The sequence below is a fragment of the Blennius ocellaris genome, assembly GCF_963422515.1.
Source record: "Blennius ocellaris genome assembly, chromosome: 15".
NCBI lineage: Eukaryota > Metazoa > Chordata > Actinopteri > Blenniiformes > Blenniidae > Blennius > Blennius ocellaris.
In genome coordinates this window covers 6,289,920-6,315,858 of record NC_137664.1, presented here as the reverse complement: position 1 = coordinate 6,315,858, position 25,939 = coordinate 6,289,920, and the positions used below count along the sequence as shown (strand labels likewise).

Sequence of the window (25,939 nt, the reverse complement as noted above, 5' to 3'; positions counted from 1 at the left end):
ACAGATTTTTTTTTAGTCTTAACCAAGTGGATTTAATTTGGACAGATTAATGTAAGCATGCATCTCAGTCTTCTCTCCTACAACAGTGTTGGTTGCATGTGTGATATTTTGTTCTGGGCATCTCCAGTCTCCATACAGGGGGGAAAAAAATGGTTTTGAGTGGAGTGTCGGCACAAATTTCCTTGAAAACCGTAGCCTATTTAATCTACACATCTAATGTGAACTGACACCAAGTTGCACTTTAAAATCTGGCTATTTGTTTTTGTCAATGGCGGGATATTTCTCTCCGTGGGCCTCATTAACAAAGATAGTTTGCTCACATTTCCGCGCGCGCACCAGCCGGGTTCTTCTCAGTTTTCACACTGAGTCTGCCTTCTTGTGTCTTTTCCTCAGAGTCACATTACTGAAAGACACTAAACCACAAAGAGATCCACTATTATCTGTATATACGGACGCATGTTCGGACAGTCCAAGTAGTTTGTTTCTGGCCGTTATCAGCGCTGGAGATTTACCTCAGCTTTTTACTCAGGATACTTTTACTGACGAGGTTCAATTAAGATTGTGAAAGAACTTATCCTACGCTGTCTGGTTGTCCCCTGGGTTTTCAAAACAAGATGTAAATGAGCTGACTGCAATACAAGAAGTTACAAAGAAAATGTACTGAACTCCTGTAAAAAAAAAAAAAAAAAGTTCTATCAACTGATTTGGTTTTTTCTAGTTTTGTTTTTTGCTTAAATGATCAGATTAGAAGCTTCCCCAGAGTATTTCACCTCTAGAACTGGTTAAATGCATCTTTTTTTTCCCCTTCTTCTACGTCCTGTACAAGCTGCAGAGTGGTTTCAGTCTGATTGACTGTCGAGTCTCGTGTTAAAGCCAGTTAAGCCTTGCTGCTGTATACAAGTGTTTCTCGGGAGGGAATTTGGCCTTTTAACGTCTTAATCTGCGTCCGAGTCTGGATGTGGGATCCCAGCATGAGATCATGTCTGAGAAAGAGCCACGCCGATATTGTTGCTGTTATTTTTGACTGAAATGGGTGAAATGGAGGCAGGTGTTGGGGAGGGAATAACAATGTGAACCGACGGGCGTATTTCAGATTATTTACAATCATGTGGTAGAAACGCACTGGAAATTCAAATAATTTGCTCATGCACATCTCTTGACGATTCAAATTTTGATTAAATTATAGAGGGGAAAAAGAAATCTGTTAAAAGATGTTTGTGTATTTTGTACGATTTTCAAGATGGCTGGATGTTTGGTCAAAATCGTTTTTTTTTTTGGTGTAAGATTAAGATGCATTCTGGGTTCACCTACAGACGCATGTCGAGTCGTTTGAGTTTTGTATATTTATTGTATTAACATAAAATAAAGTTCTTCTTCTGTACGCGCTTCCTGGCTTCTTGGTGTATTTAAAGGGGAAATGTAAAATGTTGTCGTCCTGCACCATCAGCTTAAAACCAGATGAGGTCAGTAGTTAACAGATAATAAGCATAAAGAGTTTAGATCAAGAGAAGGATTTCTGTGCAGTCGGTGTGTTCCTCTTTCACTGGAGGATTTATGTGGTTTTAAAAGTTTTCTTTCCCTCATTCTCTACACTGAATGAAAAGGATAGGTTAAATTAGTAATGTCAAGTTAAATATCCGTGTATGCAACACACACGATTTACAAAGAAGAGTTATACGACTTAAAATCACATATACACAAACATTCAGCCATAGATGATACACCTGGATTCCAACAATGCTATGTCGTATAGCTTATGTATAGACACAGTTTAGATCACTGTGTTTAGTTTCATCTTACAATCCAAAAAAAAGAAAAACATGCTTTAGAGGTTAATTGCCAAGTTGAAATTGCCTGGTGGTGTGACGGGTTGGCGGCCTGCCTGGGGTCTACCCTGCCTTCCTCCAATCGTCCCGTGACCTTAAGTTCAATGAAGATGAATCATTTACAGTAAGTCAAACACATTTTTGTGCTTTATTCATGTGGAAAACGGAGCCCGACAGAGTAGCTGAGACAAAAGACTGAATTCAGTCGCTGTGCACCTTCGCCCGGTGATCACAAGAAATTCACACAAAAAAAAAGGTCAGGCCTGTGGAAAAGCCGTCTGCTACATCCACGAGTGACACATGATGCGTTATTGTAGTGAGAATCTACTTGATCCATTGTTCACGTGGGGCTTGGGGCTGGTTATTTGGGGGTTAATCGGTGACTCCGCATTGCCTGTAAGTGTAATTATCTCTCTGTCTCTTCTGTCCTGTGATGGACTGGTGACCCGTCAGTCAACCGGTCAACAGTCAAGCAGGGATAGAAGACGCATGAATGAACTGAAGGCGGAGCAGCACAGTGTTGTCAGCACCGTCACCTCACAGATACAACACCCGAGATCGATTCCACCCGGAGCTAATGCAGGAAATGTACAGTAGTGATGCTGCATCATCTGTCGTACATACTCTACTATGTTTCAAGCAATTAAAAAAAAAAAAATGACGCTTATATGTATTTATGGTCTCGTCTCTGTGGTTACAGAGTGAATCTTCACAGCTGACTACTGACTCAATCCTACACTGTTCTCAAATTGCATTGCTTAGGTATTTTATACAGTATTCCATATGGTCTACTCACAAAGTAATTCAGTACCACATCCATCTCTAGAATACCCGATCATATTTCGAGTAAGGAGCTCTCGAATTTATCCTGTCTGCTGCAAACAATGACCACTTCTAAGATGAGTGTTTTATCAGTGCTGTGTCTCTGCTCAAATAAACCTGTGTGAAGTGAAGCAGAGCGACACTCTCACAAAAGAGGACACCAAACTGGTAGCAGACAAAATTCTCCTGTCAAAAAGAAGGAGCACAAATAATCTCTCACCACCTCCAGGGCTTCTTGTTCTTCTTCTTCTTCAATGCCTTTTAAACATGTTTTGGAAGGACTGTGTGACGACAGCGGCCATCCTTCGGCCTGCTGCTCTCTTGCAGACTCGCCTCCCGCCGGCTGGAAGCCGCTCCTGCAAACACATCTGGCGCGGGACGGTTTCTGGTTAAGAAAGCATTGTTTCCTAAATCTTTGCATGTTGGAGACGACTCCCTGCTGCAGCACACCTGATTCTAATGAATTTGTCCTTCACGAGGCTGTGCCGAAGCCGGATAACGAGGATCCGTTTGAACGCGCAATGTGGGAGTACTTCAGGAAACCTTGGATTGAAAGTACTGGATCATTTCAGACTCAACATGTTTGCTTGATTTTTTTTTTCAGAGGTACTCTGGTTTCTTTTCAGCCTAGAAACATGAATGCGAGGTTAATTTAGAGGATTAATTTACCTGCGAGTGTGTGGTGGCCTGTTTCTCTTTGCCCATTGACGACGTGTCAAGAGTTCACGGTATAGGTGGCAAATGCCGAGTTAAAAAGTCTTGCAAGGTCTGTGGTGCCTTAGTTCAAACATTCAACCTGCAAATTTGTCTTTTGGACGATATTCTATTGCTCTGTCTTGTCCTTTACACGGGTACATAGATATATTTTTCTTGCTCCAGAGTGTGAGAAGAAACAAAATTCAACAGACTGAAACACACACACACACAAAACAAAAACCCTCCAGTGCTGAAAACGAGCCTCGATTTCTGCTGTGCTCTTCAGATTGCACGATTTGTCATGTGCCTAATCTGGAAGTCATCAAGCGCTGTGTTTGGGTTGAGCTCAGCTTTTTGAGGTGGAGGAAGGGAGCCACAGGGTTGTGCCAGAGGCTTCTGCTGTCCACATGAAGGGAGGGAGGGAGGGAGGAGGGAGGGAAGAGGGAGGGAGGAACATCTGCAGAGGAATCTTTTATATGATTGCACAGGCAAATAAAATACACTCAGGTGGAAGTGTTGGCATTCATGTAGGGGGGGGGGGGGGGGGAGAATGCAGGAAATGTATAGATGTTCATTTTATAATGCAAAGCAGCTGTTAAAAAAAAAGTACCAGAACTTCTATAAACAAACGATACGGCAGACTTTCAGTAAACTGCTTCACAAGGACGTGCTGCTGTGTTGTTTTTATAACTCGACGTGGAGCCTGAAGTGATAGAAAAACTGGAATATTCCCACAAAAAGTGCTAGTAACTTCAGATTAATATGAGATGCACACACACACACAGAGAGAGAAAGAGGAGACACACACGGAGAGTCAAGTTCTGCATCAGTGGAAAAACTGATCACCCGCTGGCTGGAAAACGTACCCACCCCCACCTCAAGGGCCAACTCGAGGTCCCGGCACCCAGCTGGCTGCTCCACTTGCAGCATCGCCTCCTTCCCTCCACGGCGAGGGCCCATTCGCTCAATCAAAACCCAACCCGATTGATTCTTTTTTCTTTTTTTTTTCCCTTCTCTTTATTCGAATGGCAGAAAAACATTGGAACAGACGGGCCGCTATCTATGGACTCCACACGCTCCCCGAAACCAGACGTCACAAAACAACAACAGCAATACTTCATTTTGATTTTTTTTCCCCACATTACAGGATCTCTTCTGTGAGATTTTACAGGTCGGAGAAGGCTCGACTCGTGCACCACGGAGCCTCTGTTGCTTGTGCAGTCCGTGCGAGGAATCGCTCCCACTGATACATTTCAAGGGTCTACACACACACAAGTTTAATCATTATCGCCCTCACCCCTCCACCCAAACACACACATACACATACAAAACAAAAGTACATTCTGTGAGCTCATCCGCTCCGAGCTGACGGCCATTTTATTCCGGGAGCAGTTTATTCGGACTGGGTAGTGGTTCCCTTGGAGAGTTCAAACTCACACGTGGCAAACGGTCAACAGATCCAGGTTTGCTGGCGACAGAAACACCAGTGTTTGTTTGTTTGTTTGTTTGTTTGTTTAAGGCAAGAGTGACTTCATCAGCCCAGCCTGGATCAAGCCGACCATCATTCTGCGATCGGAAACTATGTACAATATATATATTTATATACTTAAAAATCACACTTATTTACAACATGTGGAGACAGGCGGAGTCGCTCCGCACAATTAATGTGAATACAATAACTGACACAGCACCTCTAGTGGCAGAAGGACAAAGACACACCCACAAAAAAAAAACACTTGGCACTTGTAGGTTTTCTCCCACATCAACACAGAACAGAGACAAACTCGGAGTCAGTTTTTTAGTGGTAAACAATGCAGGGCGCTCCATTTCACAGGCCAGCCTCATTCATGACAGAAGGACAGCAAAGGGGAGGGCTGATCGTCCTCCTCTCGGCCCTCCCAACAGGACGACCCGTGACCCTCACAGGAGGCAGATCAGGCTCTTCCCTTCCTCGATCTCCTCCTGAACCTTATCGCTGGAGGTGGCGATCTCGGCCTGGGCGGAGAAGACGGCACAGACGAAGGTGAGCACGGTGCCGCCCATGGCGGTGTAGAAGGCCCAGCCCATGGAGCAGAGCCCGGCCCGGTAGGGGGCCGCGTCCGGACCGCAGTACAGCTGGACCTTGTCCGAACCCCAGCCAGCGGGGTACAGCATCAGGCCGAGGATCAGGAACAGACCTGCGGGAAGAGAGAGGATTTGGACAAATTTAGCTTGATTTGTACTGTCAAAATTCCTACAAAAACATCCTGGAATGCCAAAGCAGTAAAAATGCAAGAAGGTGATTGCGCGTCATTTGGAGAAACATGGGTTTCAGTTTCGTGTCCATGGCCACACATCCTGCAGTGACAAATGGGATTGAATCTTCAGGAATGAAAGGCGACCCACTCTGCCAACTGAGCCACACACATCCGCTGCACACTTGAAACCTCTGAGGTTAAAAACTGAAAAATCCATCGCGGTGCAGAGCCAGTGGGAATTATGGGCATTTCGATAAAGCAGATGAACTCCTTTAGATTTTAGAAGAGTCAGTTCAGCAATGCAGTGTAAGAGAAGTAATTGTTCTTATCACAAATGTAAGAAAACCCCACACTACTGGATATACTAGTAACATTTCCCCTTGAATGTATTTGGCAATTTGCTGTAGATTTGCTCTGAAGTGAAAACAAACAGGTTACTCATTCAAAACAACAAGTTTGTGTTTGAGAGAACAGAAGTTGTAAAGATCTCAACTCGTGGTCCCAATTTTTAGGCACATTTTTTTTCCACACAGTATTTGAACGGATCGCGTTTAATTCCAAGCCGTCGCATCATGACTGCAGCTCAAAACAAAACCAGTCCAAACTCTTCTGAACACTGTACATATAATCAGCAGCCTGTTTTCTTCGACCAAGTTATAATTTGGATTATTTCAGAGGCGCTTGCCGTCTTTTTTTTCTCTCTTTTTTAACAATGTTTTCAATGTTCAAATAACACACTGCGATTGGAAAAATATAGACGACAACAGCTCCGCGTCTACCATAAAGCAAAACCCATGACTTAGTCGGCATAGTTACAATTTGGCTGAAGTGGAAATGTAATGGAAACACTGCGCTGGAGCCGTGAAAGCTTCAGGTAAGTTTGTGCCGATTCCTCTCATTAAGGGTTTGTATTTGTTTTTGTATTAATTATAACAGGAATCGAGAAAAGTAATTCATAAATTCAGGAATGCTTGAATTAAAATGTCTTTTTTCAAATGACGGCAGTCTAAAACATTAAATCCAAGTTTTTGAAGTCTTCTTTGTACGTATAAACCTGCTCCATAAAGATGTTTCTGATTATAGATCACACGGAGACTACATGGATGAAAATGTTTTTGTTTTGTAAAATGAAGGCATCTAATGTTTCACAACGCGCAGAGATTTTGATAAATAATTCTGAACCAACATTTGTTATCTCCCACATTACTAACAGACACACACGCACACAAAGACACAGCTGCGTGGGAATGGGCTCACAAGCAAAATACAGAAGGACTTTGTAAATCCTGATATGGCTGCACAAAAGGAAACGCAAAACAAAAGTTTCCAGAGGTCAGAAGCATTGGTTTTTTTTGCGATTTGAGCGACTTGGCTTGGTTTTACTCCACCACATGTTGAGGAAACATTGTGACCTTGAGTGGCACAAGTTTAGTCGAACTATTGTCTCCAAGCGAAGCTGCAGGCGCCACGTCGGCACATCCACAGGTTTGTAAACAATCTAAAACCCGACTGTGACTTTTTTTCCACGTGTGTAAACACGGGAGTATTTGTCTCGTCTGAATACGTATGATTAAATATGATTGCTGCGATCATTTACTGTGTAATCCTTGTGTTGTTTATACACAGGCTCAGGATGCTTCACGTATCGGTGAGCAAGGATGACGGATTGGAGACTTGTTGAAAAACGTGGGGAATATTTTGGAAAATCAAACACAAACCTGTGATACAAAGAATTTATTATGTGTATAAAGTACCAAAGATGGATCGCTTTTAAAAGCAATCAAGGCTACAACCTCTCAATATGGGATATGGCGATTTCTTTTTCATTATTCAGGAAGTTGTTTGGTTGTTAAAATGTCATATAAAATGTCGTGTAAAATGCTTTGACCGGTCTGCAAACACATCAGCAGACCCATCAGCATTGTTTCTTTGTTTATGCTTTATTCATCTAAAGGTTTCTTTTTATTTCTATTTTCGAAATAAAGATTTATTCATTCATTCATTCATAGAGAAATTCATGCAGTGCAGGGGAGATTTCATTAGTCCAATTGTTGGAACTCTGGTATTAACTATCCACACAATAAGGAGAACCTGTTCACTCTGTACTGTAGATTTAAAAATCCATTTTGCAGTTTTACAAACGATGTGATAAATGCTTTATAGGCTGTTACTAAGAGAATACAGCCCTCCAAAAAAAAAAAAACCCAAGCTATTTCCAGAGTTTCTTGTCTGAAATGTGAAAGGAGATATTAAGTCGAGTCCGGCAGGAAAAAGTGACCCCAGCTTGAATTTTGACACACAATCCTGCTGGGTCAGAAAGAGTGAGAGAGAGAGAGAGAGAGAGAGGAGAGAGAGAGAGAGAGAGCGAAACAACAGGAAAAGGTAGTCAAAGGCCTTTTCTCCCCCTCCGCCTGCTCCAGTCACCGGCCGACCCTCCGGCGTCCGGCGTCTCGCTGGAAGGATGGGGTCACTTCCTGTGTTACCGTGACCCACTTCTGCCGCTCTGCCTCACTGGCTGCTGCTCCTGCACCAACATACTGGCCTCAGCACACACTGCAGAGCAAAATCTGAGAACAAACTCCCAGCGATAGCTTTAAAAACCTCTAAAACCTGCGGCTTTAAGTCTTGGGAGTTGAAAGTGAGATTTGCTCAGTTAAGCTGCTTGAAGCCTGTGAGAAAACTTCCAAGGCTGACTCGGTTAACAAGACGTCGGCCTTGCTTCTCTGCTCATTCATGCTTCGTAAACTTCTGCATTTGTATAAATTTGCAAGGAAAACTCAAGTCTGAGGGTTTCCCCTCGAGCGCAGTTTGAACTGAGGTGACCCTTCCTCCGTTTACTTACCGATCTTCAATCAAGTGCTCGGATGCCAGTGGAAACATAATCATGGTTCCACTTAAATCAGCAGATTTCAGACTTAAATCAGCAATTTCTCTGACTGATCATCTTGTGTTTACCTCCTCAAACCTCAGCCTACAGCAAACATGCTGCAGGCTGTATTGACAGTATTTGGGATATATTGTGAAGGAAATCACGGATTTGTGACTCCAGAAAATGCGGAAAACTGTCTAAAATGCTGTTTCACTGACCAAATCTCACATTTCCAGTCACTCTTCATCCTATAGAAATGTTTTCTATGAAGCCCAACTCTTTGCACTCCCCTGCAGTGGAGGGCTACACTAACGTCTTCACTTGTTAAATTACAAATTCCTCCAACTACTTCAGAGGTGGAATAACATCAGTTCAAATTCTGTTTTCAGACAGAAACACAGTTTATTAGCAAAGTTAGGTTGGACAGCTGAAGCAACTTCTAGTCTGTGCCGAGTTCCAAAGCTTAATTTGTCTTATTTGTCGAATAAAATCTGCTCCAACTGTGAAATTTACACCTTTTTTTTTTTTTAATTTGTAATTCCCAAGGATCGGGGTAACTGTCTGTATTGATTTTAACAATTAAATTTATTTTATCTGCTGCACAAGAGCACAGAGGCTTAACTAAGATTTCAGTTTTAAATTGTCGTGATGTTTTAATGTAGATGCTCACTTACATGTTTAGGTCCGGATAACTGGAGACTGTTTGCACTGACAATCAAGACTTTTTTTTGGTTGAAGCAGAAGTAACTGTGTATCATTTTAATGATTTAGATTATTTCTACGGAAAATAAACTCTTCATGGTTCGTAGAGAGTCACAAGGTTTCTGTGTCTGGTCCATCTGCGGCGGAGGGGTCAGCGGGTCAGACCACCAATCAGCCATTTACTGTAATAAAATTACTGCCAGACAGGGAATGAGGATTTCAGCCGTGATGTCTGGCTCTCCTTCAACAAGCCGCTTTGCGTCATGAAAACAAGTGCGGGGGGTGAAGCTGTCTTCCTCCCCTTCTCTCCTTCTTTCTCCTCTCATTCTCTGAAAAAGCGCCCAATACCGTATTAAACACGGAAATGAAAACTAGGTCATAAATTCCTTCCACATGTTGCTGCATTGCACTGACGTCCAGGCCGGTACCGGTGATGGATTGTAGGCATGGTTTTAATTCTGCAAACCTCCACTCCACTCCAACCCCCCCTCCTTTATTCCCTTCTCCCCAACCCCACATGCAAACACACTCATTCCCATTCCCCGCCCTCTCCGTCCACGCCACCCTAATGCCGGAGCTCCTAACCTCATACCCCGCTGCGCTCCGCCTTTTCTCAGCCTCCCTGCTCCCTTCGCGCTGGCTCTCGTCCCCGTTAACTCTCCAAACTGTCAATTCTCCACCATCAATCCTCCTGATAGCCGCCTCCCAGCCACCGGCCTCCCTTTCTAACCTCTGCCTCCACCCTGTGATCACAGCACAGCAGGTCGGCGTTCAGCTCCAAGGAACGTTTCCAGGAAAATAAGAGGGAGCGCAAGAACCAGGTCACCCTCTGGAGGAAGAGGAAGAGAGGGCAACAGTGAAAAGCCGGCAGGAGAAGCGAGATTAAGCGAGAGACGAGCACGTGAAGGAGTTCAAGGAGGAGTTGTGATGGACTGGGGGCTGATGAAAGCAGAAATGGTGTGGGTGCAACTTCAAATTGCAACAGTTGGGGGGGGAAATGATTTGTCCTCGCATTTTTTGATCATGGTACAACCAGAGGTGGGAAGCGACTACAGCTTTATATTCAGTTATTTTGCTTCAAGTCTGTGTGAAGAACAAATACATATCTGTTCAGAAATACTACACAGTTAATGAACTGCGGCTCTTCAGAAATCTCGCAACTGTCATACATGTATATAGTAACTTAACAGGCTTTTTAAAATGTATATATATATATATATGTTCTATGAGCCATTGTCGTGATTGACTGCCATTAAAGCTGCACAATACATCTTACATTCCTCATGATCCCAATATCAACGTGCACAACACAGAGTGAATGTATTCTAAATGCAACCTGGGGTGGGTTTGACCATTTTCTTTACAACATCAACTGAAAATCATAAAAAAAACTTTTAAATATATATAACCACACTGTGATTTTACAGCAGGTGAGCTGTGGAGGGAATGAATGAATTAACCTTTATAAAAGGGCGACTTCCCAGATTGTCGCTACAGTTTTATGCGCACACAGTTTCCCACAGCTTCTGTGTTTTATTTTTTATAAATAAAATCACCATCAGGTTAAGTCTTGAGTGTGGGAGATTCAGGTTTGAGTCCGGGCTGCAACTATAAGGACTTCAAGCATAAAATCTAGCAGAGTTTACAGAGCGAGGTGCAATGGCCCGCTGAGACACTCCTTGTAAAATAACCAGCCGCTGAACAGACACGACATTACAGTTGTGGTGGAAGTTGTTAGATGAAGTCAGACAGGTCGTTTCATTTTCTGCATGACAGGTGAATAAAGTCAGAAAAGGAATTGAAATACTCATCATAGTGTGTGAGGTAAAATGAACTACATAAAAGACTCAACCAGAGAAAATAAATAAGAAAGACTATTGGATAACCAACTCCTCGCTTCTTCACAAATAATAACAAAATTAAATAGAAAGCAAATTATATAGGAAATGCTACCTTCAACTATATACATCAAAAACAGAAATAACACAGAAATGATTGGATCTTTTCATCTGTCTATTTGTGACTTTTATGCAAAAAAAACCTAAACTTTTTAAAAGAATAAACAGGAGGAAATAAATACGACCATCTGCACCTTAATTGAATTGAATAATGTGTGAAACAGCAGCTATAAAGACAAACATCCAGGAACTCCAGTGTGGGAATCCCGTTCTTTATCAGTCAGAGCGTTTGCGTAACGCAGGGGTCTGAATCATGATCACTCACTTGAATTCCTGCTCGACACTGTTTTTGTTTTTCCACACTTCCAGCCTGGAGCTGAGTCACGGTCAACGGTTAGAACTGTAATGAGATCTGTGACTCACGGCTGGAAGTGGCGTTTATGACGCTCAATAAAAATCATCCAACAAAGAAAACGCAAGAATCCAAGACAGTTTTATGGTCGTGTTTGTTTGCCGTCTTGAGCACCCAATCCTTTCCAGCTGAACATGGCGATGTTTGTGTGTAGACTTTGCATACAGGTCGTCTAACTGGTGCGCGAGGAATCCTCTAGGGCGCCTGCAGGACTCTAAAGTTCATCCGGGTGACCGCCTCCGACAGAAGGCCGTCTGTTTTATCCATTCGATGATGTAACGCGAGAGGAACGACTTTTAACTTGGGCAGAAATCTGAAAACCACCTGAGCTCACACCGACTGTCACTTTAATGGAATGCGATACACGGCGGCCATCTCTGGTCGCCGGGAGACGAGGGAGCCCGGAGAAGTGACGTCAGTGCATGTGAAGACATGGTTAATGGACCTGGGAGGCACTCCAGCGCAATGACGTGACCATCTCTGGCAACGGCATCACGATCCTCCCATCTGAGGTCAATCACATCCCCAAACATCTGCCGTCTGGATCCAGTTTTCTCATTACCGGAGGGGTCGGCACACATCGTGGAAATAATGATAAGTCGGTGTGGTAGGAGGATATCAAGTGAGAGTGATATCATTCATTAAGGATCATGGGAAGGATAGCAGTCGAAGGCTGATTGATGTCGGAAGGACGACGAAGCCAAAGAAACATCAGCGAGCGGCGACACACCGCTGGAAGTCCGACAGGCTGCAAGACTTATCGCTTCCCGAGGTTGAAACGGGAGAGGAGTAATCGGAGGAAACTCTCCCGCCTCCTCCGCCGTTTGAAGTTCCTCTCGCCCCCTTTCCTCATCCGCATCCTCATCCTCTCCACAATGAGGACGCTCAGTGGTGGATTCCCCCACTTTCATTACGTCCGGACTCCCGGCGTTCCACAAGGAGTGCAAAGAGAAGAAGAGCGTCTTCAAGGTCCCAGTCAATCGACGAAACCGATTTAACAAGGCCACACTGTTACAGATTTTTCATTTCAAAACCATGCAGGAAAGGTTGCTTGTGGATGAATTGAACCAAAAGATCTGCAACTATGTCGTCATTCGCGTCCTGAACATCTGAGCTGCTTCAAGACGTCCTCTTCCTCTTCCCCTCTTCCAGTATGAAACAGATACCAGCTTTAGCTTTCTGGCTTAGGAATCAGGAAGCAGTCAGGGCTTTACATGTGACTTTGGGCGCTTAGTGGAGCATTAATAGTGTCCATTAGCGGCCACTTTGCATCATACTATCAGCCACACTGATCCCTGGCTACTCCCTCTGCTATCACACCCACTTGCTTGCTCTCTGCACACAGCACAATAATAAATAGGAACAGAGCTACCCACAAGTTACCCACTCATCTTGTTCCTTCTGGATGAAAATTACAGCAAATGCAGCTCAGCACAGAAACAATGTAACGTCAACAATACTGCCTTGTATTGTCTCACAATGCGCCGGACAAAAGAAGACAAGTTATGCATGTTTCTGTGTTTGTAGTTTTCAATAAACATTTGTGTTATTGCACTTTATGAGAAGAGAGGGCATTAAAGCTGCAGCTCATCACTCACGAGTTGAAAGGACTTCAGAGGTCCTTTCTTCATCTTTTTATGTTTCTGGCCGCCACCGAATAAACAATCGTAGGGGTGGACAACCAGAATCACCAGACAACCAAGGGCTGCAGTCGACAAAAACAAAGGAGGACATTCGCAAGCATGATCTCATGGCCTCCTCCCTTCCATAATTTACCACTGTGAGTCAAAAAAAAGAGCCGAGATCCGACCTCAGACTCACCACCACAGACATAAGACACACACCCTTCACACACAAACACAGATACGCATGCGTACTCCGTCGCCCTTCAGGCCAACCGAGCCGAAGAGGAGCTCCAGCTGAAGGGAGCAAAGGGACAAATGAGACTTTTCAACCGGTTAACCGTTTACCGGCGGCTCCACGAGTTTAAAACACAGAATTCCAGCAGTGGTAGTTGTGGTGCTCATAATGAATGTGTTGAGTCGAGAGAGCAGGTTTACATTTACCTTGATGAATGGAAGACGCCACAGGAACCGAGAGGAACAATAAGGGTCAGATGAACTAAATTAGCCCTCTTTACATCATCTCCTGCCCAGTGAAGACATTTTATTCTATTGTAAATTCGATCAAATTGTACCTTTAACACTACTAATATGTTTTGAAATTTGGAGCTATTTGCCCAACAAACAGACAAACGTGAACCTTGATGTCTGGATAAAACAGACGCTTGACAGTTTTGCCACACGTGTCTGTTACTGAAAACACACGTGCACACCTCACCTGCGATCCCCTGCAGCAGTCCGCACACATTGAAGATGCTCTTCTTCATGATGCTCTGGAAGCACATGGTGAACACCGAGATGAACGCCACGGCGCACAGCAGCAGGATCCCCGCCGCCAGGAAGATCGAAGTAGCCTGCCAGAACCCGCTGGCGATCTCCCCAAAGTGTACCGCGTAAGGTCCGCACAGTATCCCCCGCTGCAGGTGGGGCAGTTTTATACAGCGGCCGTAGATGCCCAACGTGGGCCTGTACGCCTCGCCGGCCGCGGTGGCCCCATGGGGGCCGAAGACGGCATCGGGCGTGCGGGGGAACCCCACCAGCCAGTCAGTGCTCATGAAGGCGATGAGCTCTCCGAACGCGGCCACGATGCTCAGCAGAGTCCACAGCATGGAGCGGCAGGTGACGATGACATGGCACATGCTGACGGCAGCTGGGAGCGACCCGGCGCTCAGACCTCAACACTGCCCAGACGTGAGGGGAAAAAAAAAAAAAAAAAAAAAAAAAAGGTAGATTGTGGGTTGCTGCTTGAAGAACTCCTTTATCCAACGAACGGCGCACAGAAACGGTCAATGATTCACAGGCTGACACTTTTCTTCTGTTGCTTTTTCGCTTCTTATCTTCCACCAGTGTCTCGACGGGTCTGCCGTTCCTCCTTGGACTCGCCCTCCGTCAGTCGGCTCGGTCTCTTGCTCTGCCTTTGCCTGGTTTTCTTGGTGTCTACATTGTATTGAAGTGGAGTTCCTTGAGCCAGCCCGCTGGCGTCACATCAGACACACCTAAAGAGATAAAGCAGAGTCACACAAGAGGGTGAGTGCTTTAATTGCATGTATAAAAGGTAATTGCATGTATAAAAGAGGAACTCTGAGAGGAGTTGGAGGAAGTACTGCTCTCTCTCCTGCCCCCCCTATTATATCTGGGAAAAACCGGGGATGAGGAAAGTGTCCAGGAGAAGGAGTGTAGATCTTTCACAATGTGTGGTGTTTGTTTGAAGTGAACCTCCTCTGTTTCCACTGTGTTTAAAGATCTGTGTCCACTCATCCTTCTCCCTCACAAATGAGGATCTAAAGAAAAAAAACGGAGAGTTCATACGCATGCCCATATTAGTTTGTGTGTGTGTGTGTGTGTGTGTGTATGTGCACACGCAGTGTGAAGAAGGAGATAGGAGGGTTAAAATAGACATGAAAAAAAAAAAACGGATGCAGACGGGGAGAAAAACAAAGCCTGAGACCCGCTCGTCATCCAGCCCACACAACTGACCCGACCCGGTGGTCAAACAGCGGCTGATAATGTAACGGCCGCCCGGCTGTCACATGCCCCCCCCACCCCCCCACCCCCGGAGCACCACTAACCCCTGTAGTCAGTGACACTACAATCAGGTGGTCGCAGCTCATAAAGCAGAGACACAGCTGGGGAATGAACACACCAAACCACAACATCTGTCACAGCTGCGTGACAACACAATAACACCCTGGCCCTGAAAAATGACCTCATGGCACTTATACTCAACTGGACTGATACAATGGACCAAAACCGACTTGCCATCACAACATTTGTCTGAAGAAGAAGTTATATCCTTCACAGATGCACGAGTACAACTATTTTATTGCTGTCAGGGTGGAAAACAAACAGACCTCGTTGGCCTCGCCTGGCCAGTTTGCCCACTACAAAAACATGCGGTCTGTGAAAAGTGAATTGAAAAAGTAATCTTGACACCCAGAGCTTATTGAAATCAATTTGGTGTCTTTTATTCCTGCAGACAACGCTGCCCGTCAATTTGCCCTTTTTGTTTTGTCATCCCAGTACATTAAAGTCAGAAGCAGGACTTTCTTACAAAACAAACACGTGAGTTTCCTACTTCACAATTGCACCATATCTTACAAAGTTTATTATTAGATATTATACAAGCTTTAATATTGATCATTCAGTTTTTATGGACACAGTAGGTTTTCTCTACATGCATAGAAGAGCTATTTAATGGGATGTTTTCTGTTGCTCTAGCTGTTACTGAATCTTGCAAAGAGCAATTTCAGGTTTTTTCTATCTATTTTTTTCTCCCCCTTTTGTTTCCAAAAGTCCCTTTCCTTCTCTTGGCCAGGTTTCAGACACTGTGAGACATGAACCAGTAAGCACTTGTAATTTGAGCCCCAATATCAGTCTCAAAGGTAAAGAAATCTGTGATCTTTCAAGTAAGTTCCTAAAGGAGTTACACCCATGATAGTGACATTTTATTTGAGGCAAAACATATGGAAAGAGTCCCTTTTAGTGGATTTGCAAAGTATTGTGGATACGATAAGTTCTCTTTCATTCTTACAAGTGCTGCTTAGTCTGTAATGTAGTTTTAGCTCCATGGCAATATTATAGCTGATGAGCTATTTAATTAAAAAAAATTTAAATGTTGTGCAAATTCTGATATCCATTAAGTTTCATGTTGTGGAAAAATAATCATACTTAAAAAAGTAAACCAGAAAATGATATTTCTGTCATCTGAGGAGTTGACTAATTGTTGCAGCTGTAGATTTAAGCAAACATCGAGATAATTCAACCTTTTTTCATAATGGTGTTTCAAGTCTGAGGCCCTGCAAAGATCCCCGCAGAATCTCAAGAGAGCAGACAAAAAGGGAAAAAAAAAAAAAAAAATCAAAGGTTTGAGATTTTATCGGTGAGAGACATTAATAAATGTAAGCAGAACCTACATTAAAACAGAAGCTGGGATGCCAGAGAAGATTAAAAACAGCTCATTCAAGCCTTTTTGCTGAAGTTATGAATACAACTCATGGCCAAAGCCGAGAGTTGTTTCTTTTCTCTGAGTCCATTTTAAAAAAAAATTTTTATTTTAAACTCTGGTATCCCTGCCGCCTCCCGGGAGTCTGTTAGTCATTCACCAACCAGCGTTTGGCAGGGCAGCAGAGGGAGCCGGGGGCCGCTGCTGACACGTGTGCCGCCGAGAGGTTTCCACTGCCCTGCCCTCCGGCGTGCCCTTATAGCGAGGGTCAGGAGACACCGCGGTCGTCCTCTCATGGCCAAAATCCCAGTGTGTGTTTGTGCGTGCGTGTGCGTAAAGAGCTTTACACAAACTTTGATCTTTGTCATCCTGTTGAGATGTCAAGAACTGCCCCCTTCTTTTTTTTTTTTTTCCAGCAAAGGAAAATGACCCAGATCTGTGGTCTTTTTGTAGGTGGGTGTGTGTGTGTGCGTGTGTGTGTGTGCACGCGCTCTAACAGAGAGTATGTTTGGACTGTGTAAAACAGATGAGATCATAAGAGCAGGCACAGACAGCCGCCTCTGTGGACTTGGACCAAAGTTAATTTCATGAATCACGAGCGTTCTCATTGCCTCACCATGAGCAGATGCGGGAACATAAGCAGACTCACAAACTGCACTCTCTCTTCTTTTTTTCTTTTTTTTTTTTTTATTAGGGGAAAAAAGCTCTTCCCACACCCCCTCGCATTCGGTCCGTTGAGGTCCCAGAGCTGTTTTGACAAGACCGATGTTTGACGTTAGGATTTAAGAGTCAACGGGCTGTCCGGAGCTTTGTGGGGGTCAAATGTTTGCCGGCCAGTTGCAAAAGACTAATTCCTCACTGACGGGAATATTGTTGGAAAACACACTGGAGCTTGAAACAATGTGAACCAGCTGGGCGATACGGGGCTTTGAAGGCCGGGACACTTAACCTTTGACCTCGCCTGGCTGCATCACGCGCCCGCCGGGGTCACACAGCTCGTACCGGTGGGTTTCAATTTCCTCGGATGTGGGTTTGTCGAGCTAAAACAAGCCTGGACAAGTCTGATTCTATTAAAGTACCTGGTATTTGTCACGACTTACACCCAGACGTCTGCTCGCTGTTCCGAGACAGGCACATCTGAGAAGGAACAAAAGTTTTGAAAGTAAATCACTGTAGTGCATGTACATGGAGCTGGGGCAGGATTTATGATGTCTTGTATGCTCCCCGAGTAACTGGGGAGGGAGACAGAGGATTATTTGAGGCTCGGGTTACATATACAGAGGAGTTTACAGCCCTCAGACTGCAACCCCCCCCACCCCACTGACCCACAACACTAATAATCCACATGCACACACTAACAGGACTCCCTGCCACCCGACACATGGCCCTCCAAACATTGTGGAGCTCGCAGGAACCTGCAGGAGACGAAAGGGACTTTTTCACGGCTGGACCTCAATTTTATTTGTTAATTATCCAGATTCACAAAGAAGTTTTCAGAAAAAACAACAAAAAAAAAAAAACTTTTATAGTGGCACTGAACTGGAGCTCTGAGGGACCACCATAGTGACCAGAATTCCTCCTGTGGGGACCATGAGCCGTCGTGCTTTATTTCCAGGCAATGTATGACAGAGCTGGAGAGATATTTAATTAAAAATACAAAATCAACACCTTCAAAAAGGGTACTACAACAGAGGAATGGATTCTAAGTTTAATTAGCTGGTAATCTGAAAAGTCTATGAAAGACAATCCCCCCCAAAAAATGAAGGGAGATTAAGCCTCTGGGAACTAAAAATCCAAAACAAACGATTCATCCTCCGAAAATAGCAAATATCATAAAAGACAATGATTCATCTTCTGAGGTAAAGTATATGCGGTGATCGCCAATTCGAAATGACCATCATTTCATGAGAAATTGATTATTAATAGTCAAGAGAGTCAATTTTTTGGGACGATGACAAATGCTTTTACATCGCTAAAGTCAGTGGGCTCCACCTCTATAACTTTTTTCTGCTTAATTATGTGTCAATGAGAATGTGTGCAGATATTTGAATTCATCTCTGAAAAGTTTCCTTCTCAGCGAACGCCAACAAATGAATGAAAAAGATATGAATTCAGCATTAACTCAAGATTTTGATTGACTTTGTGCCAATATGAATGCTGTGGGGGGGGGGGGGGGGGGTTAACGATTGGTTTACTTCATCAGGGAGACAAAGGTTAGGAGTGACTGTCTGAGTGATGATCATCATTGCCAATCCAGTATTTGTGAAGATATTTCCGAGCCGTTTGGCTTGTTAAGCCATAAAGCTTCAAGGCACGGCTACTGTTCAGAATGCCCACTCAGCTTTTCTCTTATCACCAGCAACAAAACGACAGGAAAGGCCTTTCCACGCCGCGGCACTGACGGGGGAAACAATCTGCAACGTCTATGGACCTGTCACGACTGAACTCACTCATCAGCACGGGGAGTGTTTGTTTAGAGTCGGCTGAAGCTTTCAAAAGGCAGGTCACTTGTCAAGAATGAAAGGGAAAACGTCAACAATACCTGTCGCGATGAAAAAGGGCAGACGCCAGCTAACACCTCTCCCTCTAATGAACTGAAAACAGTCCGGAATAGTGAGGAGGAGAGTCGCCATCCAGGTCTGTGACAGCCGTCTAAACGGGCCGCCCACAATCAAAGCACAGCACGCGTCCCTTTCTGTTTCCCCCTGTAGACGTCAGAGAATAACTCCCAGCCTTGTCATTATTTAAGGAAAATTGCAGGCTGTAATGGTAACAATCACGGTGGATAACAAAGGAGACCACGGTCAAGTTTTCCACAGCAAATCTTTCCAAACACTTCTGCACATCTGCTCAGCATCCCGGCGCTCTGACACACTACAAAGAGGCTGCGATACACATCGAAAGACTCCATCAGCCTGGCACTGAATACAAGAACGCGTTCACCCAAAGAGTCGCATCGGGAGTTGAATACGGGACAGGGAAATTAAAAAATGTAATTAAAAAAACGTGACGATAATCCAACCTGTCTCCATCGGTCGGCGGATAGTCCAGCTCTCCTGGAGATGTGGCTCCTCTGCCCCGACTCTCCTCTGTTCACACATGCTGACGCCTTCGCTCACGCTTTCGAGACGCCGCCCCGGACCCTCCCTCCCCCGACATGCCTCCTCCCTGAAACGCCGCGTCCGCTGCGATTGGCCCGGCCCACACTTCTTGAGAGGGTCCACATGGTGGCCATATTCCAGTGCTGAATCTGGGTTAAAATAACAAGAGCTGGAGCAGCAGAGGATCCCTCTCTCTCTCTCTCTCTCTCTCTCTCTCTCTCTCTCTCTCTCTCTCGCTCTCTCATTCTCTCTCGCTCTCTCTCTCTCCCTCGCTTTCGGTCTCAGTTTCTCTCACCTTCTCGCTCTGTTTTCATTGCTCTCTGTGCTTTCAACCAGCCAAGGCCAACATCTTCCTATCAGCGCTAATGAGACGTGCTTTTTCACTCCTCTCAGGCACATGCCAAATAACTGTACATGTTATTTCGGATGCTATAACAAATATGCTTAAAAAATTTAGGAAGAGTTATTGATTTAACCCATGGTTCATTTAAGCTACTTTTCTAAATTATGTACTCAAATGTTATTATTAAAGGTCAAAGGCATATATGCTTTGTTTTGACTAAATAGTTTAAGCCCTGGAAAAAGAAAGTGTACTATCATGGAATAGATTACATGTGGATACTCCTAGTGTGCACCTTTTAGTTGTTTAGTTTTTTCTACAAGAAATACTCAAAGCAAAATTGATAATAATAGAAAACTATACTTTGGCACCTAATTTGGTGAATTGGTATTCTGTGCTTTCAACTAAATCATTATTTAGTATTATTACTTTGTGAATTCTGTGCAGTAATAATAAGTTGTGATGTAAGGCCAATGAAAAACAGCAAATAGGCATGACTATATTTCATTTACGTTAATTACACGTAATTATAGAAATTGAGCGACTTATATTGTGATTTTTGTATGTAATCTTGGCTTTACTAAAATCTTTGATTTACTTAGTGGATAAAGTTCACTTAATGCAGCCTCAGTAATTACATTTAATTACACGTTTTATATGACAAGTACGCAGTTATTTAGTGGTACAAATCCACACAAAATTAATTTTCAAGCGCTAGGCTACAGTTTGTACATTATGTGGAACATAAAATGCATTTTAAAGGAACATGGAAGAATCCTGCTTATTTCATCAACAGTAATTTCAGTAACGGGATCTCCAGGAAAACATAACAAGTATACGACATATATTCACTGTGTCCAAGGAGGAGTGAGCACATTTCTACCATGTTTAGGATAATCATTATGAGTAGTTTTGTTATGTTTAAACTACAATAAGAACAGCATGGGAAGAGACACTTTATATTTGATTTTAAAGTAATATTTTGGAGTTAAGCGTAACATCCTTTTTTTCGTGTTTAAACCACAACCAGCCCAGTAAAAAGGTATGTTTCTATGTGAATCATGTACAGTAAACGACTGTTATGGAAAATAATAAGCTGTTCCAACGCAATTTTGCATGTAAACTCATTTTAACTAAATTAAGCACACTTCCAGTGTGCAATTTGACTTACTTACACTAGACGCAGCTTTTATTATATGGTGACACTGCTTATTATACAAGTAGTATGTGTGTGAGCAATATTTGGAAGTGCTACATTTGCTTGTCACGTATTATAGCCAACATAAAATTAAAAGTATATGACTTTTAATGCAGCCAGCACATTTCTACTTTGCAGCCTGAACTGGAAATATCTTGGTTTATTACTTACTTTGTGCAGAAAGCACAAAACTGTGCCACAAAAGCCTCGTCTGGTTGCTGCTATTAATAGTCTCTATGAGGGATCCTGTTGCATCCTCCTTCGATCAGCAGTAAAAATGTGAGTTAACTGACCGATGGCGCAGGCGCTTCGGTGTCTGAGTAATTGATTACCTCTCCGGGCCGATCAATGCAAAGTGTCCCACAATTGCTTACAGCAGCAACTGTGCGCAATGTGCCAACACCACTGCAGTCAGCTGCAGCGTTTCTCTGATTCTTAGTGTTCACTCACAAATGAGTTCCATATGAAGACGGGGGGGAGAAAAAAAAATGGACTGATTTAAACAGGAAGAGAAGCTGATAGGCCCTCCTGGGCACTCCACACCAAGGAAAGCCAGAGGAAGAGGCCTTTCTTATCAGTCTAAATGGAACAGACGCTTCGAATTCAGACGCATGTCGGCTCAACATAATAAAAACCCTTCCTTTGACCCATTTCTAATAAACCCTGATGACTCATCCTGACTGAGCGCTATGAGAGGAGGTTAATGGGCCATTTAAAAGCCACACAAAGTCTGCCTGAAACGTCTAGAATATCACAGAAATGCTTATTTTTTTCTCCCCCTCAACAAAACAACAAACTGACTGTTCGTTAAGCCTCCTGCCTGTAAGTTACACCCCTCGCTGCCTGCCAGCTTTCCATCTTTGCACTGCACATAGGCAGTTTGGAGCAATAACGTGAATAGCTTTACCATTCAAAATCGGTGAAACAATGAGCCCTTCATTTCAAACGGGGGCTGACAGAAGTATGCTTCCCATTCTGCATGTCAAGTCATAAGTTTCTTTGCTACGAAGTAGTGAAGGAAGCCAATGTTAGCACCATTTCTAAAATAAAATCACACGCCCTTCTTGACTCGTTAGAGGTTTCCAGCTCGCAAATGAAAATCTAATAAAGTGTCTTTAATATGTTTAGTTTTGGGCATGAGTTGTGCTTACACACACTCATGCCAACAAGTTACAGTTCGACCACAAAAATGCCCATTTAACCACCGATGCTTTGAAAAAAGTCATTTTGCCCTCCAACATAAAGCTGTTTGCACATTCTCCCTGTGCACCTCTGTCCCTTTTCAGGCATACACAGACTTCCTCCCACAATTTCTTTCTTCCTGTGTGATGGACAGTCGATCTGTTTATCAGCATTACACGTCCTCGGGAAAAGAATCCAATCAGATGGAGGCATAGTCACATTTCATTTCATCATTTCAGAAATATATCATGCCTGGTGACAGCAGATCAATTAAAATTTGATCCTGAGCACTGTACATATCGCAACTGCAACATTCCACAAAATTCTCACGTATTGTGCATTTAACTAATAATGTTTAGCCATATTTCCACGCTTCACTCCATCCGAGTGAAGCGTGTGTAATATCCCTGTTATGCCACCAAAAGCAGTAATAGGTAATTCAACTGATTTAATAAGCATGGCGATATGACTAAACAACACATTGGACTATCACAGTACTGCAACGCCGTTGTTCACTCGCATCCCTCGCTTCGACAGGCCGAAGCTTCATCTGCTTTCAGACTGTCAAAACAAAACTAACTTGTCAAAGAAAAACCAGAATAGGGCATTTTCTACAATATCAGGCCATCTTCAGAAAACAGCCCACTGCTTTCGTGAGAGTGGGTGTATCTGCACCGTTCGGGTTCACTCGAATGTTTTGGGAAATCTCAAACCGGACATTAGCCCTGAGGTGTTTGGGTCCAAATTCAGCGTTCTTCTGTTTGTATTGGGGAGTCCTACCAGAAGTCGACCTGACTCCGAGCAGATCTGCTTCTCACGTATCGCGTTCATGATCAGAATCAGATCGGCCCGCGTATCATCTTACAGATGAGAATGAAAAGCATGAGAAGCCGCTAAAGCTGGAGAGAAGATGCTCTGGGAGATTTTTTTTTTCCCCCCTCAGACATAGCACAGACCCGCACTTCAAAGAGCGTACGGGGGGGGGGGGGGGGTCACAGGGGGGTAAAAGAGCTACAGGTACGCAGCAGACGCACACCAGGCCGGACCATCACTCATAGAGACGGACTCAGCAAACCCACCAAGTCTCTGATTGAGCATCTGGTCGTTCATCTTTCCTTGTCGGACTTTGATCAATGGTATCATGTAGATCTAAAGGAGTGAGGCGAGTGAAGCAAAGCAGAGTGTCGGCTGATAACAGCTCGGATACGGGACAGCTTCACTAAAATAGGCATTTTATGAGGTGACGGAAACACGAAACTCTTCTTAGTTATATTTAAAGCTCTCCGCTTCGAGTGAGTTTGACGTGACAAATATCTTTGTCCAACGGATTTTTGGACGATATGGTTAAAACCTTTAATGATTGATAAGTTATTGGTCTGCCTCAATAGAACTTAAAGTAGCTTAAGATCCAGGTGAAAATGCCATGTTGGGAGTTGTCATATTAAATATTTGTCTTGCTCAGTCGTCCAAAAATGGTGAGAAAGATATCACATTTCTGAAAATCAATATTTGCATTGTATTTGCATGAAAATGCAGGCAAACCTTCTTGGAGAAGATTTCAATTCTTCTCATAATGTTGCGCATTGAGAAATGAACAAAAATTGATTGTTTGAGCCGAGTGAGGTTTTCAGCAGCGACAAAGACATATTTTCTTCAGGAGACTGGAGACCCATTATGGAGCAACACGATGGTCAAAATTGAACTTGCATTGAAACAGAGGACAGACATTCAACAGCGAATAAATGCTAAATGGTTTAACAGCAAACTGGTTACTCCAAAATCTGTCTGACGTCAATTTCCAGCGTCAACGTCTATAACTTTGTGTATTTTGCCACTGAATTGGTGGACATGTGGAAACAAATATCAGTTTCTCTGGCCCCCTGAATGGTGGTCTACGATGGAGAAAAGTTGTATTTGAGCCCCATCTGTGGAGAGTGAAGTCTTTTAGGAGTTTATACACTTGTCCTGATAATGTAAAACACGGTTATGAACACGACTGCAGTGCACACGGTAACGTTCGCGTGTCCACAGGTCCAGGTGTGCCTAAACCCCGGTTTGATAAAGTGCTCAAAAAGGAAGGAAGGAACTGATTTCAGAGCGGAGAAACCAAATGCTTTATTTTGGCTCATGTCGACACTCGACTCCCGGACATGCCTCAGATATCTCACTGAGGATTGTATCTCCCACGTGTTTTCAATCGTGGTTGCAGCTGCACATGTTGCGATACGCCACCATCCAACCACCGCGAACAGGATTTTAAAGTCAGCCGGTTTGGAGAAGACGGTATGGAAAGCAGTGGAAATGAAACGATGGAATATGTGGTTCTGTTCAAATCTTGCGGATCATCCAGTTGAGGAAAATACTGTGTGGTTGAAGACGCATTATTAAACGAGTCTTCAGGGCAAAACAAACATCGAGGAAAACAGAGAAACTCACACCTGATGAGGGAGTATGAATGTGAGCGTACAATTCTCTTATCCTCTGTGAATATGGCCGCAACTTCACCTCAAGAAAACAAAAAAAACACATTAGAAAGCCTCCTCATAGCAGACCCTGCCTGTGCAAAAAGGTCTGAAATACGTTTCAAACACCTTAAAGGGAGCAGCTAAAACCATCTGCCCACTTCAAAGCTGCTGCTGTATAAAATCAACCTGCAGCACATGGAGCCAGATGTTTACCATGAAGTCACCTGAAAGTACTGAACTTACAGCCTGAGTCGGGCAAAGCAGTATCACCTATTAGCATATTTTAAGATTTTTGTTGGATAGAAGGGAAGAATAAACATTTGGTCAACAGAACAGGCTGGAATCAACTAAAAATTCTCAATTCTAAAGAATAAAGGTAAGCTTGTAGATGTGGTTTCTATGTGTGTGAATGATGCTTTTTGATCGATGCTGATGGGAATAAAGATAAATATGAGCAAATCACTGTAAACCTTTACAGCGACCTTTGTGAAAGTGTCCAATAATCAAATTGCTGCAGGCATGCTTGCCACTAGTCAGAGCTACAGAGCAGTCAGAAAGCCTTCAACTAAATAACACTGTGAGGAAGTAAGTGATGTCTCGCTAAACCACCATGATTTGGCAGAAAATGATCTAATATACACTTGTAAAGTGCAACAAGAGTAATTTGTCAAGGCATGTTATGACACACACCGGACAAACATTTAAAATCAATTGGTGATGAGATTGAATGAGCAAACCAAAGTGCTCAGATGGGACTTATAGCCCGGAAACTACAGTATTCGGATTTGCAAAAAGACATGTTAGTTTCGCTAAATAAACCTTTGCCCAATGACCCTTCAAAATAATGAAATGTATGTTTAGATCAGGGAAAACAGCCTTTTTAGACACATCTAAATTGCTCTAAGGATAAAAAAAAAAAAAAAACTGATTTATATGCGCTTCTATATCGTATCTTCTCTCACAACATATCTTTTGCATGTTTGGCACAGATTCATTCCTATAACATGACAGCTGAGGTCAAAAGACAGATATTTTTTCCCGGCGTGGTCACGCCTCATCACTTTTATCCGTTATGCTGCTGTCAGCAGCGGCTGCAGTTCAGTGTGTCCCAGTGTGGTCACATTATC

The 25,939-nt window shown here is 43.5% G+C and overlaps 1 protein-coding gene across 3 annotated transcripts in view; it reads right to left on the bottom strand.

The window, feature by feature from the left end:
- Positions 1 to 4,332: 4,332 nt before the first annotated feature.
- The window catches only part of lhfpl2a (LHFPL tetraspan subfamily member 2a), a 48,473-nt gene continuing 26,866 nt past the window's right edge, over positions 4,333 to 25,939 (bottom strand). The window contains exons 1-3 of one of the 3 annotated variants that reach the window (XM_080510152.1): positions 19,549 to 19,614; positions 13,803 to 14,580; positions 4,333 to 5,521 (exon numbers count right to left, since the gene is read on the bottom strand). In XM_080510152.1, coding sequence (XP_080366278.1) covers positions 5,265 to 5,521; positions 13,803 to 14,223 — 678 coding nt within the window. In that variant the 5' untranslated portion in view covers positions 14,224 to 14,580; positions 19,549 to 19,614 and the 3' untranslated portion in view covers positions 4,333 to 5,264. Of the gene's footprint in view, positions 5,522 to 13,802; positions 14,581 to 17,142; positions 17,583 to 19,548; positions 19,615 to 25,939 lie in introns of those variants that run through there. The other 2 variants (XM_080510153.1, XM_080510151.1) reach the window with 2 other exon arrangements.